At 41.6% G+C, this 13628-nt stretch overlaps 1 protein-coding gene across 2 annotated transcripts in view; it reads left to right on the plus strand.

Moving 5' to 3' along the window:
• The window catches only part of LOC130920351 (transcription initiation factor TFIID subunit 4-like), a 275123-nt gene that overhangs the window by 82388 nt on the left and 179107 nt on the right, over positions 1 to 13628 (plus strand). For both annotated transcript variants that reach the window (XM_057843513.1, XM_057843523.1), the window contains one exon: positions 9297 to 9427. In XM_057843513.1, coding sequence (XP_057699496.1) covers positions 9297 to 9427 — 131 coding nt within the window. The remainder of the gene's footprint in view (positions 1 to 9296; positions 9428 to 13628) is intronic.

Below are 13628 nucleotides of genomic sequence, written 5' to 3' on the forward strand. Positions count from 1 at the left end.
CTAAATTCTGTGCTTTATGAAGAGTGAAAAAGGCAGAATTTAACACTGCCGAAATCATTTGGCCGATCAGAGTGAAGCATTACCGAAACAAAATGGTGACGTCACGTACCGTAATGGTCGGCAACGGATCGCCGCATACGTTTCTTCAACACAACGTGGCCGTGTCAATAAAAAAAAATCGGTTTATCTCTTTCTCTTTCTCTCTCTCTCTCTCTGTCTCTCTCTCTGTCTCTCTCTCTCTCTCTCTGTCTCTCTCTCTCTCTCTCTCTCTCTCTCTCTCTCTCTCTCTCTCTATATATATATATATATATATATATATTTATGAATTTATTGTCATTGTCATCATCATCATCATCAGATCATCATAAAAGAATCATCATAAAAAAAAAAAAAGGATCATCATAAACAAAAAATCATCAAATCATTAACAGGTTCAGAGTATGGACATTATCAGAGTGTGAATTTGTTTACCCGAAGGAAAGACAAGATGAAGACAGACAAGACAAGGAAGACGGGAAAAGCAGAGCTTATCGGAAACCCGTCCCCCTTCCACCTGGGTCGCACAAGCAGCATGTTATGTATCAGTCCAGTCATAGTCTAACACATTTCGTTCAAAAGTCATTGATTGCCATGGAGAGTTCGCATATAGTAATTTGTGTGTATTTTCTCAGTTCATGTCCAAGTAGGTGAAGGGTGGGTAAATATATATATATATATATATATATACAGTGCCTTGCAAAAGTATTCCGCCCCCTTAACCTTTCAACCTTTCGCCACATTTCAGGCTTCAAACATAAAGATATAACATTTTAATTTTTTGTCAAGAATCAACAACAAGTGGGACACAATCGTGAAGTGGAACAAAATTTATTGGATAATTTAAACTTTTTTAACAAATAAAAAACTGAAAAGTGGGGCGTGCAATATTATTCGGCCCCCTTGCGTTGATACTTTGTAGCGCCACCTTTTGCTCCAATTACAGCTGCAAGTCACTTGGGGTATGTTTCTATCAGTTTTGCACATCGAGAGACTGACATTCTTGCCCATTCTTCCTTGCAAAACAGCTCGAGCTCAGTGAGGTTGGATGGAGAGTGTTTGTGAACAGCAGTCTTCAGCTCTTTGCACAGATTCTCGATTGGATTCAGGTCTGGACTTTGACTTGGCCATTCTAACACCTGGATACGTTTATTTTTGAACCATTCCATTGTAGATTTGGCTTTATGTTTCGGATCATTGTCCTGTTGGAAGATAAATCTCTGTCCCAGTCTCAGGTCTTGTGCAGATACCAACAGGTTTTCTTCCAGAATGTTCCTGTATTTGGCTGCATCAATCTTCCCGTCAATTTTAACCATCTTCCCTGTCCCTGCTGAAGAAAAGCAGGCCCAAACCATGATGCTGCCACCACCATGTTTGACAGTGGGGATGGTGTGTTCAGGGTGATGAGCTGTGTTGCTTTTACGCCAAACATATCGTTTTGCATTGTGGCCAAAAAGTTCAATTTTGGTTTCATCTGACCAGAGCACCTTCTTCCACATGTTTGGTGTGTCTCCCAGGTGGCTTGTGGCAAACTTTAAACGAGACTTTTTATGGATATCTTTGAGAAATGGCTTTCTTCTTGCCACTCTTCCATAAAGGCCAGATTTGTGCAGTGTACGACTGATTGTTGTCCTATGGACAGACTCTCCCACCTCAGCTGTAGATCTCTGCAGTTCATCCAGAGTGATCATGGGCCTCTTGGCTGCATCTCTGATCAGTTTTCTCCTTGTTTGAGAAGAAAGTTTGGAAGGACGGCCGGGTCTTGGTAGATTTGCAGTGGTCTGATGCTCCTTCCATTTCAATATGATGGCTTGCACAGTGCTCCTTGAGATGTTTAAAGCTTGGGAAATCTTTTTGTATCCAAATCCGGCTTTAAACTTCTCCACAACAGTATCTCGGACCTGCCTGGTGTGTTCCTTGGTTTTCATAATGCTCTCTGCACTTTAAACAGAACCCTGAGACTATCACAGAGCAGGTGCATTTATACGGAGACTTGATTACACACAGGTGGATTCTATTTATCATCATCGGTCATTTAGGACAACATTGGATCATTCAGAGATCCTCACTGAACTTCTGGAGTGAGTTTGCTGCACTGAAAGTAAAGGGGCCGAATAATATTGCACGCCCCACTTTTCAGTTTTTTATTTGTTAAAAAAGTTTAAATTATCCAATAAATTTTGTTCCACTACACGATTGTGTCCCACTTGTTGTTGATTCTTGACAAAAAAATTAAATTTCATATCTTTATGTTTGAAGCCTGAAATGTGGCGAAAGGTTGCAAGATTCAAGGGGGCCGAATACTTTTGCAAGGCACTGTATATATATAATATATATATATTAATATATATATATATATATATATATATAATATATTGTCTCATCCACGTACCAGTTTATAATGCGCTCCATGATTTTACAAGTTGATTTTTGGGGAAAAAAGTGCACATTATATTCGGGAAATTACGGTACTCAAAATGTTTTGGTCTGTAAAATTCAAATGTCTGAGTCCAAAAATAGATAAAGGTTTCTAGCAATTTGGAATGAATATTGACAGACGAACACATATTGTAGTGTCTACAGGACAACACCAACTTGGTCATGATAATACCAGTCAGCAGGAAAACAATATATTATTTTCAATGAATTCTACCCAGCTGGATGCCACGAACTGTATGTAAAGATGTATGTTGTATGTATGGAAAGTTTAACACTTAATGCTAATGCGGATGCTATTCTAATGCTACGAGTTACATTTAGTGTGGGATGATCATTCGGCACAGACCTTTAAAGGCTAAAGGAACATTACATATTCTCTCTTGCCAAAATAAGAAAACAAATCTTACCATGTGTTTCAAAACAAGCAAGCCTGGAGCGCAGCCTAGCTTGAAGGACATGCTACACACGACCCAAGCACTGCTACAATGGAGGCTGACGCATTCCTCCTACAATAAGCAAATGTCACGCATTATGAACTTGGGCTGCAGCTATGGAATATTTTATTAATGAAGTATTCTACTGAAAATTCGATAGATTAATCAAGTAATCGGATAAAACATTTATTTAGTATTTAGGTAATGAACAATTATAAATATACAAGACATTTCACCCATATTGGACAATTAGACAATCAATGTCTTCATTTTCGACATACATTGTTGAAAACAGCGAACAATTGCATCTCAGATGTAACTAGACCAAAAAACCCCGACAAATGTACTGCTTTCACTCACAAAAATTAAGATCTTATTTAAAAAAGAAATCTTCTTTCTTACCTATAAATGTCATTACGCTTGATAACACACATCACTTAAAAGTTACAGTAGGTGTTTTTTCACGTGCTTCAATTGAATTTCTTTTTGTGTCAAGTTTAAAGTTTTTTCTAAGTCCTGATTGGATTTTGAGTTTTTGCGGATGTGTCGGCAGGGCCGTGCGTTGCCGGGACCGGTCGGGGGTAGTGTTATGCAAGCGCTGTCATTCTTGTGGCTATACCTTCCGAGTGGCACCGTGACTTTACATAGTTGGTGAATTCATGACCTGCGTAAACGTCCTGTTAATAAAGATACTACAATCGCAAGCCTGACTTAGGCTAGGTTCATACCGCAGGTCTTAGTGCACAAACCCTATTTTTTCGTGTTTTTCCAACTCGAGTGGAGCATTAACTTGATGGTCTGAACAGGTCAGGCGCATAAAAGTGGACCATTTCAAATCCGACCTAGGTCACTTTCGTATGTGGTTAAAATTGATCTGGGCCACAGTTTTCCAGAATTTGGCTGAACTGTGAAGTCTCCCAAATCTGAATTCATGCAACACTTCCGTCAGCAAAGAGCGAGAGAGGCAGGGAGCTAAGGCAGGATGGAGCTATGCATTAGCGTTAGCGCTTAGCTTGAACTTTTAGGTAAGGGACGAGCTTGACATAAGCGCCACAATACATTTTAATCAGATTTTTTTTTATGTTTAATTTGCTATGCATTATGGTGGATTTTCTTAATTTCACTTGTACAATGTATTTAACACAACACCCTACCTTTGTGGTCATTCTTGTTGGGGCAAAAACAGGGTTATACTTTAAGCGTGATTACACAAAGTAAAACCTTGCATGTTAGTAATCAAAAACCACCACACGTCATTTCAAGCGGCGGGGAGCCAGGCGACCTCATCTTGTTTTATCTCCATTAAAGTATCTTCAGGCCCGCAGGCTAAGTGGACTCTCGGCATGGTTTTTATCCCATCACCTTGGGGGCGCAGGGCTTTCTTTTTAAAAATACTCACATTCCCTCTAGGGACCGCCCAGCATGATACAGTGGGGCAGGAGGCGAGGCCGCCCCCTGCCGGGCTAGTGGCACCCGTGCAGCTTTGTTGTGTCAGTTGATTGGCCTCGCCACGCTCCCAGCTGACAGTAGTCCAAGGGAGGCTCCCCATGCCTGCCAGGTCCGTTCAATCAGAAAGTCCTCTTTGTTTTATTTATCTTTTTGGTTCTTTCACTTGATTTTAACCTTAGATGGCCTTGGGTTGAGCTACAAAAAGAGCAGTTGTCTACCAAGATGCACCGACACATACAAAGTATCTCATCCATCTAGTGTAAAATTGACATGCAATTCATCATCATGAAAAATGAACTGAGAGTAGTTTGACCATGCCATACTTTTTACTTGAGTAGATTTGTGAAGAACAAACGCTACTCTTACCCCGCTTCTTTGGGCTGCACAACATTCGTTCAATTTTTCGTCTTTATTCTACACACCATTTTACAGAAAAAAATAAAATTTTGTTTCTGGTGTTCCTTGTGTTGCAAGTAAATGAAAAAGTTCCACTAAAAAGATAAAAGTTCAGTTTTAGTTCAGTTTCTTCATGTTTCACACTAAATCTGTAAAATAAGGAGGAAAATGTATATATATATATATATATATATATATATATATATTTACAGTGGGGTAAATAAGTATTTAGTCAACCACTAATTGTGCAAGTTCTCCCACTTGAAAGTATTAGAGAGGCCTGTAATTGTCAACATGGGTATACCTCAACCATAAGAGACAGAATGTGGAAAAAAAAACAGAAAATCACATTGTTTGATTTTTAAAGAATTTATTTTCAAATTAGAGTGGAAAATAAGTATTTGGTCACCTACAAACAAGCAAGATTTCTGGCTGTCAAAGAGGTCTAACTTCTTCTAACGAGGTCTAACGAGGCTCCACTCGTTACCTGTATTAGTGGCACCTGTTTGAAGTCATAATTGGTATAAAAGACACCTGTCCACAATCTCAGTCAGTCACACTCCAAACTACACTATGGCCAAGACCAAAGAGCTGTCGAAGGACACCAGAGACAAAATTGTAGACCTGCACCAGGCTGGGAAGACTGAATCTGCAATAGGTAAAACACTTGGTGTCAAGAAATCAACTGTGGGAGCAATTATTAGAAAATGGAAGACATACAAGACCACTGATAATCTCCCTCGATCTGGGGCTCCATGCAAGATCTCACCCCGGGGCGTCAAAATGATAACAAGAACGGTGAGCAAAAATCCCAAAAGAACACGGGGGGACCTAGTGAATGACCTACAGAGAGCTGGGACCACAGTAGCAAAGGCTACTATTAGTAACACAATACGCCGCCAGGGACTCAAATCCTGCACTGCCAGACTTGTCCCCCTGCTGAAGCCAGTACACATCCAGGCCCGTCTGCGGTTCACTAGAGAGCATTTGGATGATCCAGAAGAGGACTTGGAAAATGTGTTATGGTCAGATGAAACCAAAATAGAACTTTTTGGTAGAAACACAGGTTCTTGTGTTGGGAGGAGAAAGAATACTGAATTGAAGCCGAAGAACACCATACCCACTGTGAAGCATGGGGGTGGAAACATCATGCTTTGGGGCTGTTTTTCTGCAAAGGGACCAGGACGACTGATCTGTGTAAAGGAAAGAATGAATGTGGCCATGTATCGAGAGATTTTGAGTGAAAATCTCCTTCCATCAGCAAGGGCATTGAAGATGAGATGTGGCTGGGTCTTTCAGCATGACAATGGTCCCAAACACACAGCCAGGGCAACAAAGGAGTGGCTTCGTAAGAAGCATTTCAAGGTCCTGGAGTGGCCTAGCCAGTCTCCAGATCTCAACTCCATAGAAAATCTGTGGAGGGAGTTGAAAGTCCGTGTTGCCCAACGACAGCCCCAAAACATCACTGCTCTAGAGGAGATCTGCATGGAGGAATGTGCCAAAATACCAGCAACAGTGTGTGAAAAGCTTGTGAAGAGTTACAGAAAATGTTTGGCCTCCATTATTGCCAACAAAGGGGGTACATAACAAAGTATTGAGATGAAATTTTGGTATTGACCAAATACTTATTTTCCACCATGATTTGCAAATACATTATTTTAAAATCAAACAATGTGATTTTCTGTTTTTTTCCCCCCACATTCTGTCTCTCATGGTTGAGGTTTGCCCATGTTGACAATTACAGGCCTCTCTAATATTTTCAAGTGGGAGATCTTGCACAATTAGTGGTTGACTAAATACTTATTTGCCCCATTGTAGCTGATGGCGAGAAATCCGAGCAGTTCTTGACTGCGACACGAGAAATACCTCGCTCATCTGACCATGACTGAAACCTTCTACCTCCTCCTGCTTTCCTACTACAACTCCGCCCGACGACATTAAAAAAAAAAAGAAAAAAATGCGATATTGGAAAATTTCTCGCAGCACACTGGACGATCTCTCACGGCACACCGTTTGAAAAACACTGCTTTATGTAACTGAGTACGACTTAACATAGATGTTCCTTGAAATATTAATTGCCCTCTCTTAAAGAGATCTTTTATTTTCAAGAAGTTAAGGGAACCCATTAGTGTTTTCCAATGACCTGGTGACGTTGCTTATTGTGTATGCGTGTTTGCACGTTTGTGTGCCACTACGGTAATGAGGGAGAACCATTTCAAAGCGCGAGCGGCCCAATGCTATATGTATTGTCGGGCTGATTTAAATAATTGCTGTGGTTTACTTAAAAGGCTGCCAGAGAGGAGAATTATGTTAATGGAGTCATTTAAAAAGAAGTTGGAAACGGATAGCAAGTCTTTTTGTTATGACTCCAGTTTTGGCTCCAAGGAAAGCGAAATTATCTGTCGACACAGAGATGGTCAGTGTCGTTTACTTGGCTTTGAAGGAGCTTCTAAAGCCCCCTGTGACTGGATTTTTTGAAAGAAGTATAATTCTGGAAGTTAATTGCACTTCCCAATGCGGTACATCTTGGTTAGTTTGTGTTTTTTTATGTGTGCGAATGTTTGGTTTCTAAGTCAAACCACAGTGTCTAAAGATCATTTTGGTTTTTTTTGTCTACATAACACTTCATGTGCAAGTTTTCTATTGGGTTTAGGTCTGTTTGACATTTTTTTAATTACATCTCTTCAGTTATGCTCATGGAATATAAATTACAAGTAGAAAAGAAGTATAGTAGAATATATTGTTATACGAAAAGTCTTTTGTCGAATTGCATTACTGACTCAGGTACCTCACCACGAGTAGACACCAACCATTTTGTGGCAATCATGAAGATAGAACGGAACAACAGGCTTCCACCCATTTAACAAGCATAGACAAAAAATATCAGGAAATTAAATCAAAGGTCATTCTAGCATAGTTTCAAACTAAAATGATAACATAACAACAAACTAAATCGCATAACTAGCAATTCATGAAATAATTGGAACAGTAACTGAAGAAATAATTGGCACAGAACATGAATGTGAAAGTCATTTATATCCTCAGTGCCGCCTTGCATGCTGGGTGGCATGAGGCACACGTTGCAATATTTCGGGATGAAAACAGTGTTGACAGCAGAATTTTTCGCTCCCAAGGGACGTGAGAGATAGTGCAGTGATGGCCAAATGAAGCTTCGTGAAACTTTGAAGCTTTGCGGGCAATCTGTTGAAAGATTCGTAGTGGTGCATTTGCTCTCAAGAGGCCAATTTGGCTTTATGTTTAACAAAATATGAATGTGCTCGTGGTAAAATATGAACAAAATGCAACAAATGCTATAAGGATATTTTTGATAATTCATTTTTATCTATAAATAATAGCTTTCCCACAGTGTTTGCCTTTGAACGTTTTTTTTTTTTGGGGGGGGGTATTTCACAAGCTCTTTTTCGAGTTCTTTCGCAGTCTGAAAGCCACAAAATGTGAGATGACCGACGATCGCCATTGCATTTTGCATCTGCTTTATACTGTAGTCTGTACTGCATTTGCATGCGCAACTTAAACAAAAATGTTTTAATCATATAGCTAATGTTTTATTTTTTGTAGTGCTGCAACGATTAATTGATTAATTTGGTCAGAAAAAAGCTTTGAATCAAATTTTGCTGCTTCGAGTATTCGTTTTAATTAGATTTGTGTTGTAATGGTTTGTTTTGAAAGTATTTGCATTTATTTATTTTTTGATCTGGGCGGATACACTACCCTCTAGTGGCAACAGTGAATATGACATAACTCATTTAACATGGCTCAACCCAGCTGCTCTCTGTTAAGACCAACATAAGGCAAGTTTTTGTTTGAGCAAAAGTGATTTTTTATGCATTCGTAGTTTAGCTTAGGTATATTTAGCCGTTTTTTTGTGGGATAATATGTACAATTTGTTAAGAGCATTTGTAAAAACAAAACAGTTAGCATTTTATAGCATTTAAGCTGCGGACTTTTGCTATGCAAGTTAGCCAATTGTTCTCTTGTTGTACTTAGATCCACATTTATTTTTCAAATTCGTTTTTAAATGAAAGTGCAATTCTGCAGTTTGAAGAAACACTCAGGAATTTTATTTTGTGTTCACATTTAATGCTCTTTTAAAAGTGCATTCTTAGCAAGCCTTTGTTTTACATTTCCTTAAATTCATTCTGCAACGCATTAAATGTGCGTAATCCGATTAATCGACTACTAAAATAATTGATAGCTACAGCCCTAATTTTCTGGATACCATATAGTGATGTATCGTAACGTTAATTTGGCATATCGAGGTGTATCTTATCGTGAGTGAAGGTGTATTGTCCCATCCCTATTGAGAAGTACGTTGCTCTGCTGTGCCAGATTTGTAGAATCTCTGTGCGAAAAGGATTTTAGAGAAAACTCAACTAAGTAGAACGAAATGTCACTTTTCATAATTGGAAAACTTTTAATTGTATAATTGACATCGAGGGGATTTCGACATATGACATTGGGTAAAAGAAATAATGTTGCCATAAGTGGATTCATTACTATTTTGGTGATTTTATTTTACAGCAAAGCGCTTTGGCGTCATGGACGTACCCATGGAAGTGGTGACATTCATCTCGCACGCGGCACAGTCACGACTCCGCACCGTTGTGGAAAAGGTTTCAGCCATAGCGCAGCACAGACTGGACTCCTGCAAGGTATGACATCATCTTCAAATCCCTCAACAGGTACATTTGGACACATGTAGAAAAAAAAAAAATTACACATTACAGCAAGGGTGTAGGTTTTGTCTCAACATTGGTAGGGATGATATAAGAGTATAAACCCTGCATGTATACTTTTTGCTGGGGAAGGAACATTAATAAGGCAGATTATTGAACGGGTGTCAGGGCTACATTTTTCACGAATATTAACCTAAGTAATTGATAGGCTAAATGATCAATGAAATATAAATCTGTATTGACTAATCATTGATACACCGTTTGATTCAAACTTTTGTTTTCAAAAACTACTAAAGAAACATTTAGAAAACTTTTAGTATAAATGTCTTGATTTTTTAAATAGCAATATTTGAATATTAAATTATATTGACGTAAACAATCAATACAGACTTGTTCATAATCTCTTAACTCTCCAGGAATGCAAAAAAATAAACTTATATCTTAAGAGTCTAAAGTCTAAATAAATAAATTTAACTGAATATAACTGAAAAAACGTGTCAGTCAGGGAATAACAAAAATGAATAAAAATTGAGCCTTCTTTCAGGTAAAACATTACTGCTTTTGTCCACAAGCACAGCCAAACTCGACATAAAACAAAAGCTCCTTCCGGTTGCTTTATTACCACATAAACAAAAAAAATAAAATGAAAATTGGGGAGAAAGGGGTAGACCTTCGTCCACTACATTTCTCACAGTTTAAGTAACGTTAACAGTAGAAAACACAGACAGGAGGACGCTTCACTTTAAGCAGTTTTCTACTCGAGTTTTGCAGGTTAGCAAGTTCAGGCAGTTTAATGTTATGCTAACTCTGATGCAGATCGGACTTTCAGTAGCAAAATTAGTGGTGTGTTCCCCACCTCTACAACATTGACGTCTTTTAAATTACTTACAGTGGATGCTGCTGGCCGAAAAAAACTTCCGTCTTCTTCAAAGGGGCAAAGGAGGCGGCATGTTGTCGACATTTTGTCTGTGTTGGGGCTGTGCGCGTGTGTGTCTGTCTGGGGGGGAGGCGGGGGGTTGATCAAGTCATCAGCCAATCAAATGTGTGTTTAAGGGGGGGAAAAATGGACCAGCAGTTTCAGCAAGTGAAAAGGGGTAAGTGTAAGTCTGAACATAATGAAAGTACTGTAATTCACTTAATAATGGTCAATTCAATTACAACATATGGGAAGACAATCTAAATCACCTGTATAACTGAACTCATCCAAATGAGGTTGCTTAAAAGTTGGTGGGGACAATTTAAGCATCCTAAAAAGTTGCTACTGTTATGTCGCTACCATCCCTATGCAAACCTTCGCCCTTGCATTACAGCTAAAATCATATTGAAGGAATATTTGGCATTGGTAGCTCAGTTTTCTACTTTTGTTGGAAGATTTTTGATGAGTGGAGTGGCCTAATATCTTAAAGTGCCTGTGACACCATTGAAAAAAATCTTAAATAGCATTATTAAAATCATATTCTGAGACGATTCGACTACATACAACAATTTGGTAAAGCGCAGATGACGAAAAATGAGTCTTTCAATCTGCTGGTTAGCTACTCCTGTCATTACAGCGCTCTGGCGCCACCATCTTCGCTCCCGGCCGTTTTCTGGATTTTGACTGATTTTGCAGGGCCCACAGAAAATTCTGTTCTATTGCTATATAAACATGGAACATACCAAAAGAAAGATTAGACTCTCTTCTTTCAGCAGGAAAAAAAGTAAGTTCATATATTTTTCCATTCTGTAGAAATCAGCATTAGAAAATAGCTTAGCTTGAGCAATTTTCCAATTTCTGATGAAAAAACAGAGAAAAGACATTTCAAACCTAACTTTGACTTTAACACAGCTATTTTTTGCTTTAGTTACATCCCAAACATCTGAATAACGGTTTCCTTTTACAAAATACTGTTACGATCCGCGAACGCGGAAAACAAGATTGGACCAAAGAGCAGACAAGAGACAGAGGGAATAGTAAAAGGGGTTTTTAATACAACTAAAAAACACGCGATCGCGGAAAAAGGGAGAATAACAAAAGGAGTCCGTGACAAGAGGTCGACGGGGATCAAATAACACTAAACTAAGCGGTGGGCAGCGAGCCAACAAGATAACAAAAGTAATCACACTCAATACCTGCACAAGGTAGAGGAATCACCAAACAAAAAAACAGCTGACGCATAAACTAGCAAATCCAATGAGCCTCGAAAGTACTGGTATAGAATGGCAAACAGCAAGCAAATATCTCGGCAACGTTGGCTTGGGTCGCCGGCGTTATATACAACTGTTGAGTTGCTGGAATTAGCCGCAGGTGCGATGATGGGAACGCCCACACCGCCGGCTCTGTAATGGAAAACAAAATCTAACCAGCAACAGAATGTGACAGTACCCCCCCTTCAAGGAGAGCCCCTTGGCGACCCACCTGGCTTCCCGGGACAGCGCGCGTGAAAGTCGCGGATGACCGAAGGATCCAGGATCCAGGAGCGGGGGACCCATTGGCGTTCTTCAGGACCGTAGCCCTCCCAGTCGACCAGATACTGTACACCCCTGCCCCTCCTCCTCGAGTCCAAAATAGACCTCACGGTGTAGACCGGGTCACCGTCGATCAAGCGTGGAGGTGGTGGGGGTGCTTCCGGAGGGCATAGCGGGCTGGAGGAAACTGGTTTCAACAGGGAGACATGGAACACTGGATGGATGCTGAGGGAACGTGGGAGCGTGAGCCTCACGGCTACAGGGTTCACCACCTTTTCCACCTTGAAAGGCCCAATGAAACGGGGACCCAACTTCTTGGAGACCCCGGCAAGATGCAGGTCCCTTGTAGACAGCCAGACTTTCTGGCCCGGCCTGTACAGAGGAGCCGGTCTCCGGTGACGGTCAGCCAACATCTGGTTGCGTGCTGCTGTCCGTGAAAGCGCTGCACGGGCGTCCCGCCAGACTCTGTGTGCCCGCCGCAGGTGTTGTTGCACTGAGGGTATGCAGACGTCTGACTCCTGGGACGGGAATACAGGAGGCTGGTAGCCGTATGCAGTCTTAAAGGGTGACATACCTGTGGCTGCACTGACAAGTGTATTATGGGCATACTCCACCCATGGGATATGAGACGACCAGGACGCAGGGTGCTGGTGGCAGACACACCGGAGGGCTGCTGCAAGGTCTTGGTTGGCCCGCTCCGTCTGGCCGTTGGTCTGGGGGTGGTAGCCCGACGACATACTTGCTGTGGCCCCCATGGCCTTGCAGAACATCTTCCAAACTCGAGATATGAATTGGGGGCCCCTGTCGGATACCAGATCAATGGGTATGCCGTGAATGCGGAAGACTTGACTCACGAGGATGTTTGCGGTTTCCAGCGATGATGGCAACTTTGGGAGCGGAATGAAATGTGCCATCTTTGAGAACCGGTCAACAACTGTCAGCACTACCGTATTTCCCTGGGACTTGGGAAGGCCGGAGACGAAATCCACAGCAATGTGGGACCATGGACGTGATGGAACTGGCAGCGGGCGCAGGAGACCAGCAGGAGCATTGTGCGACGACTTGTTGCGGGCGCATACAGAGCAAGCCCGCACAAACTCTTGGATGTCATCATTCATTCCAGGCCACCAGAACTTCTGGGATACTAAAAACTGTGTCCGGGAGGTCCCCGGATGGCAGGCCACCTTCGAGGCGTGCCCCCATTGCAGCACGTCCGATCTGTGTTCTTGGGGAACAAATAGCTTGTCCTTGGGGCACCCCGTCGGAATGTTCACACCTTGCAGTGAGTTGGCGACCTTACCCTCCACTTCCCACTGAAGGGCCCCCACCACACGGGCCTCTGGCACAATGGGCTCTGGACCAGACTCGCAGAGGGCTGGGCTGAAGACCCTGGATAAGGCATCTGGCTTAGTGTTGCGAGAACCAGGGCGGTACGTGATTGTGTAATTAAAACGTGTAAGAAAAAGAGCCCAACGCGCTTGACGGGGATTCAGTCTTTTGGCTGCCCTAATGTATGCCAGGTTCTTGTGGTCGGTGAAGATCTCGAAAGGCTCTGGTGTCCCTTCCAACCAATGTCTCCACTCTTGCAGCGCCAGAACGATGGCCAGCAGCTCACGGTTTCCAACGTCGTAATTTCGTTCAGCAGGACTGAGGCGACGTGAGAAGAAGGCGCAGGGGTGAACCCTCTGATCGACTGGGGAACGTTGAGACAGGACTGCCCCCACTCCTG

Source organism: Corythoichthys intestinalis, chromosome 1 (assembly GCF_030265065.1).
Source record: "Corythoichthys intestinalis isolate RoL2023-P3 chromosome 1, ASM3026506v1, whole genome shotgun sequence".
Lineage (NCBI taxonomy): Eukaryota > Metazoa > Chordata > Actinopteri > Syngnathiformes > Syngnathidae > Corythoichthys > Corythoichthys intestinalis.